This window comes from Cupressus sempervirens, chromosome 7 (genome assembly GCF_028749045.1).
Source record: "Cupressus sempervirens isolate cs-2001-9-10 chromosome 7, ASM2874904v1, whole genome shotgun sequence".
Lineage (NCBI taxonomy): Eukaryota > Viridiplantae > Streptophyta > Pinopsida > Cupressales > Cupressaceae > Cupressus > Cupressus sempervirens.
This window is the reverse complement of record NC_143124.1, coordinates 330279376-330282810: the sequence shown is the minus strand read 5'-3', so window position 1 is coordinate 330282810 and position 3435 is coordinate 330279376. Positions and strand designations below refer to the sequence as shown.

Genomic DNA, 3435 nt, shown 5'->3' with positions numbered 1-3435 from the left:
CTTAAGCCCAAATTAAGTTACGTGGGTTGGGAGTAGAGCACACAACTGGTTTTGTCATATTGTTTAGAATCCCCTAAGGGATATCCAAATATGCTCTTCAAACAGTAGGTTATTTCAGAAGATAAGGAGAAAGAACCAAAATACTCAAATAAGAGGGCTAATAGAATTAGGTCTCCTATTAGGCCTAACTGAGAAAAATCAACTTCTGGGTTTTGTTGCTTGGGTTCAAAGGGTCCATTGGCATATGTGGAGCCAACAAAGGGTGGGAACTCATTCATCCATGGTGGGAGATATGGTTATGCACAAATTCTAGTTGGTAGAGGGGTTGTGGGAATAGAGACCTTAGGGTAAAGTCAAAGTGCAAGGTCAAATTAGAAAGAGTGGGTTTGGAACTCTACTTGCCCAGTTGGGATTGTCCTATTGAAGACCTTGGGAAGGTAGGGGACAAGTCCTTTATAGGAGCCTTGAGAAGGCTAGCTGAGTAAAGGGACCATTGGATGATTTTAGGAAGTAGACCTTGGAAGGAGAATTAGCCATACAGCTAAGACCATCACTTTACAGTATATTATCATATGAAATCCTGCCACTAACATTATGTATGTCACCACTAAGCATACTGTTCGACTTTATTATTGCCTACCATATTAAGGCTACATGCACATGGGAGTACCATCAGGGGTAGTCCAACTAGGGCTTACCATTGTGTATATTGCTTATACCAATAGTTTGGGCTGGGAGAGCAGGTTGGGTGCATTACAATGGTATCAGAACTTGTGACCTCGGTAGCCTGTGGGGAATTCAAATCGAATCATGGTGCTCAGTGATGGACAATGGTGGTTGAATGCACTAGAGAAGATTAGCCAAGGGCTCAGCAATGATGTTGATAATCATTAGATATATTGCAAGCTTGTTTGTGTAAGGTGGACCAGTCACCTTCAAGATTTATATAGAGGACCCTTGCTCCTTTTGTAGTGGAGAAGGCCACCGCCTTATGCAATCTAGAAATCCAGCTGATTGCTGCCCTGAACATATACCAATGGTTGATTATATTTTATCCAGGTCACCAAATATGTCAAAAGTCAACAAATGCTTGTAGTTGTGCATCTTCTCCTCTAAACATCAAAACATTGTGCCACGTGTCCTTCAAATATCTCAGAATCCATTTTACAGCCCACCAATAAATTTTCCTCTATTGCTCTTATATCTGTTAACCACTGCCAATGCATAAGAAATGTTGGATCTTGTGCAAACCATGGCATACATAAGGCTTTCAATAATAGAGGAATAAGGCTTTCTTTCAACTCACAAAAAACAAACCATGACCAACCCTTTAACTGGAATCATGGTCACTCTTCACAAATTGCTAGCCATAGGAGCAATAATCATTATCAAAGGAGAGGAATAATTTCACGCATTCTTCGGGGAATCAGAGGATGCAGCAAAACAGTGGGAGATGAAAAATATGAGCATTTGGTCATGCAGAAAGGAATGAAGGATTTAGCTTAAGGAACAACTGTGTTCTCATTCAATGAAATTCAGATCGCATGTCAATATTTTCACCAAAATAATAAGCTAGGATAAGGAGGATTGGGTCTGTATATAAGGTAATCAATCAAACAGATTGTTCACAATTTGATTTGTAAATTGTGAGGGCACTTATACCTTGTTTCTTTTATGTGGTAAGTTTCATGATGATGTAGCATTTCTACCACAGGGAACTTTTCCAAATGGTAAGCAATTTGCCATAAAGAGATTATCTGAAAAAGGAGGGAGCTTATTTATGAACGAATGGGGCATTGCTTCACGTTTACAACATCGTAACATTGTAAAGTTGTTCGGCTTTTGCATTGAGGGAGAGGAGATATTGCTTATTTATGAATGTGTACCTAAAGGAAGCCTTGTAGAGTTTTGCTTCACTAAGTTCCTAAGTAAAGAATAAACATTATTTCCTTCAAAGGCTTTTAAATTGGACACCTTCATAGACATGGTATGTATGCTCATTGCCTATACATGATGTTGAGTGCAATTGTAGATCCTTTAAAGGTCCAAACCTCTAATTGGAGAACCCATTTGAACATAATACAAGGTGTAGCACGTGGGCTGGCATATGTTCATGAGGATTCTGGGATGTGCATAGTGCATAGAGATATAAAGCCCAATAATATATTACTCGACGAGAATTTGAATGCCAAGATTGCAGATTTTGGTTTGGGAGCAGTCTTACATGAAAATGACGTCAATCAAACTATACCAGTTGCTGGGACAGAGTAAGCTACATGTCATAAGAAATATAATTATTAGAATGTAAATTAGAAATGTTCTAATTTTTTCTTGTGCAGAGGTTACATAGCTCCAGAATGCAAGTCCGATGGTCAAGTAACTGGCAAGGCAGATGTTTTCAGCTTTGGTGTGGTCGTCTTAGAAGTAATGTCTGGCAAAAGACATGTGGAATCTAATTCCTCCTTCCCCAGCCTCGTGAAGTGGGTGGGTATATATTTTTTACCTCAGAATTTTTCAATTTGAAGGAAGTGTTCTTTACCGTTTTAATGTGAAATTGCTTTTGTGCAATAGGCGTGGAGTCCAAATGAGGATAATCGCCATTTTGATCTGGTAGACAGCAAGTTAACTCATAGTGAGAATTTTGACTCAAAAATTGCAATGAGAGTGATAGTTATTGCCCTTCAGTGCACTCAAGAAGTGAGGTTGAGACCTTCAATGTCAAAGGTATCATTCTTGTTGTCACTGTCTGGTGAAGAAGAAATTGGCATGCCTAAACTGGCAAAGCCAGATTATCTCTACAACAGCTGATTAGCCCTCTTTCTTGATTGTTCTAGTTAATTTCTTGTCACAAACCTTTGTTCTTTCCTAAGCTTTACTCAAATTCAGATGTTAAGTAATTTTTCGTACATCATATAAATTCATTCACAGTTCCATTCAGATTCCCTTTACAAGAACAGTACATCAAAAGAACCCTTAATCAATAATTCACAAGCAACTAATTTAGAGATTGCTCACAACACTTACCTTCATTTCATTTTTTCCAATTTGTATCCAAAATATGCTTACCAACAAGATTCTATATGCATGCTACATTACTTTGTTGGCTGATTTCTTTTTGTGGTCCTACCAGCTGAGACCTTTTAATGCTTAGATTTAATGAATAACAAAAATGGTAATTATTTTTTGAGTTTGGTTTTTATAAATTATAGAATTTATATCTAATATTCTGAGTGTCAATATTATTCAAGTCATGACAATGACTAAGGAAAAGAATCTGTTCATGGCAAATGACAAAGATAAGGAATCTGTTCATGGTTTTTCATATTCATAGCCATATCTAATCTTAATTCCAATAATTCTCAGTCCATTTGTTAGGAATACAGACATTCCGTTTGTTATAATTTAAAGAACAATAGAGCCATAGACAAATTTGTA

General features: G+C 37.4%; 1 protein-coding gene across 3 annotated transcripts; it reads left to right on the top strand.

The window, feature by feature from the left end:
- Positions 1–1297: 1297 nt before the first annotated feature.
- LOC149546770 (cold-responsive protein kinase 1-like) lies at positions 1298–3108 on the top strand. 3 transcript variants are annotated; one of them, XM_089794665.1, is made up of 5 exons: positions 1298–1604; positions 1715–1987; positions 2087–2267; positions 2340–2484; positions 2572–3108. In XM_089794665.1, the coding sequence occupies exons 3-5, from the start codon at positions 2128–2130 to the stop codon at positions 2806–2808; spliced, it is 522 nt and encodes a 173-aa protein (XP_089650791.1). In that variant the 5' UTR covers positions 1298–1604; positions 1715–1987; positions 2087–2127; the 3' UTR covers positions 2809–3108. The 3 variants fall into 3 exon arrangements, with proteins under 3 accessions (XP_089650791.1, XP_089650790.1, XP_089650789.1); XM_089794664.1 differs by having other exon boundaries at positions 1298–1987; XM_089794663.1 differs by lacking the exons at positions 1298–1604; positions 1715–1987 and having other exon boundaries at positions 1999–2267.
- The last annotated feature ends 327 nt before the right edge of the window (positions 3109–3435 follow it).

Bases quoted from the DNA above. Each gene is read 5' to 3' on its own strand.
- LOC149546770 (XM_089794663.1), top strand. From the start codon at position 2,011: ATGATGTTGAGTGCAATTGTAGATCCTTTAAAGGTCCAAACCTCTAAT. The intron at 2,268-2,339 runs GTAAGCTACATG...TTTCTTGTGCAG, and splicing joins ATACCAGTTGCTGGGACAGA to AGGTTACATAGCTCCAGAAT. The intron at 2,485-2,571 runs GTGGGTATATAT...TTTGTGCAATAG, and splicing joins TCCCCAGCCTCGTGAAGTGG to GCGTGGAGTCCAAATGAGGA.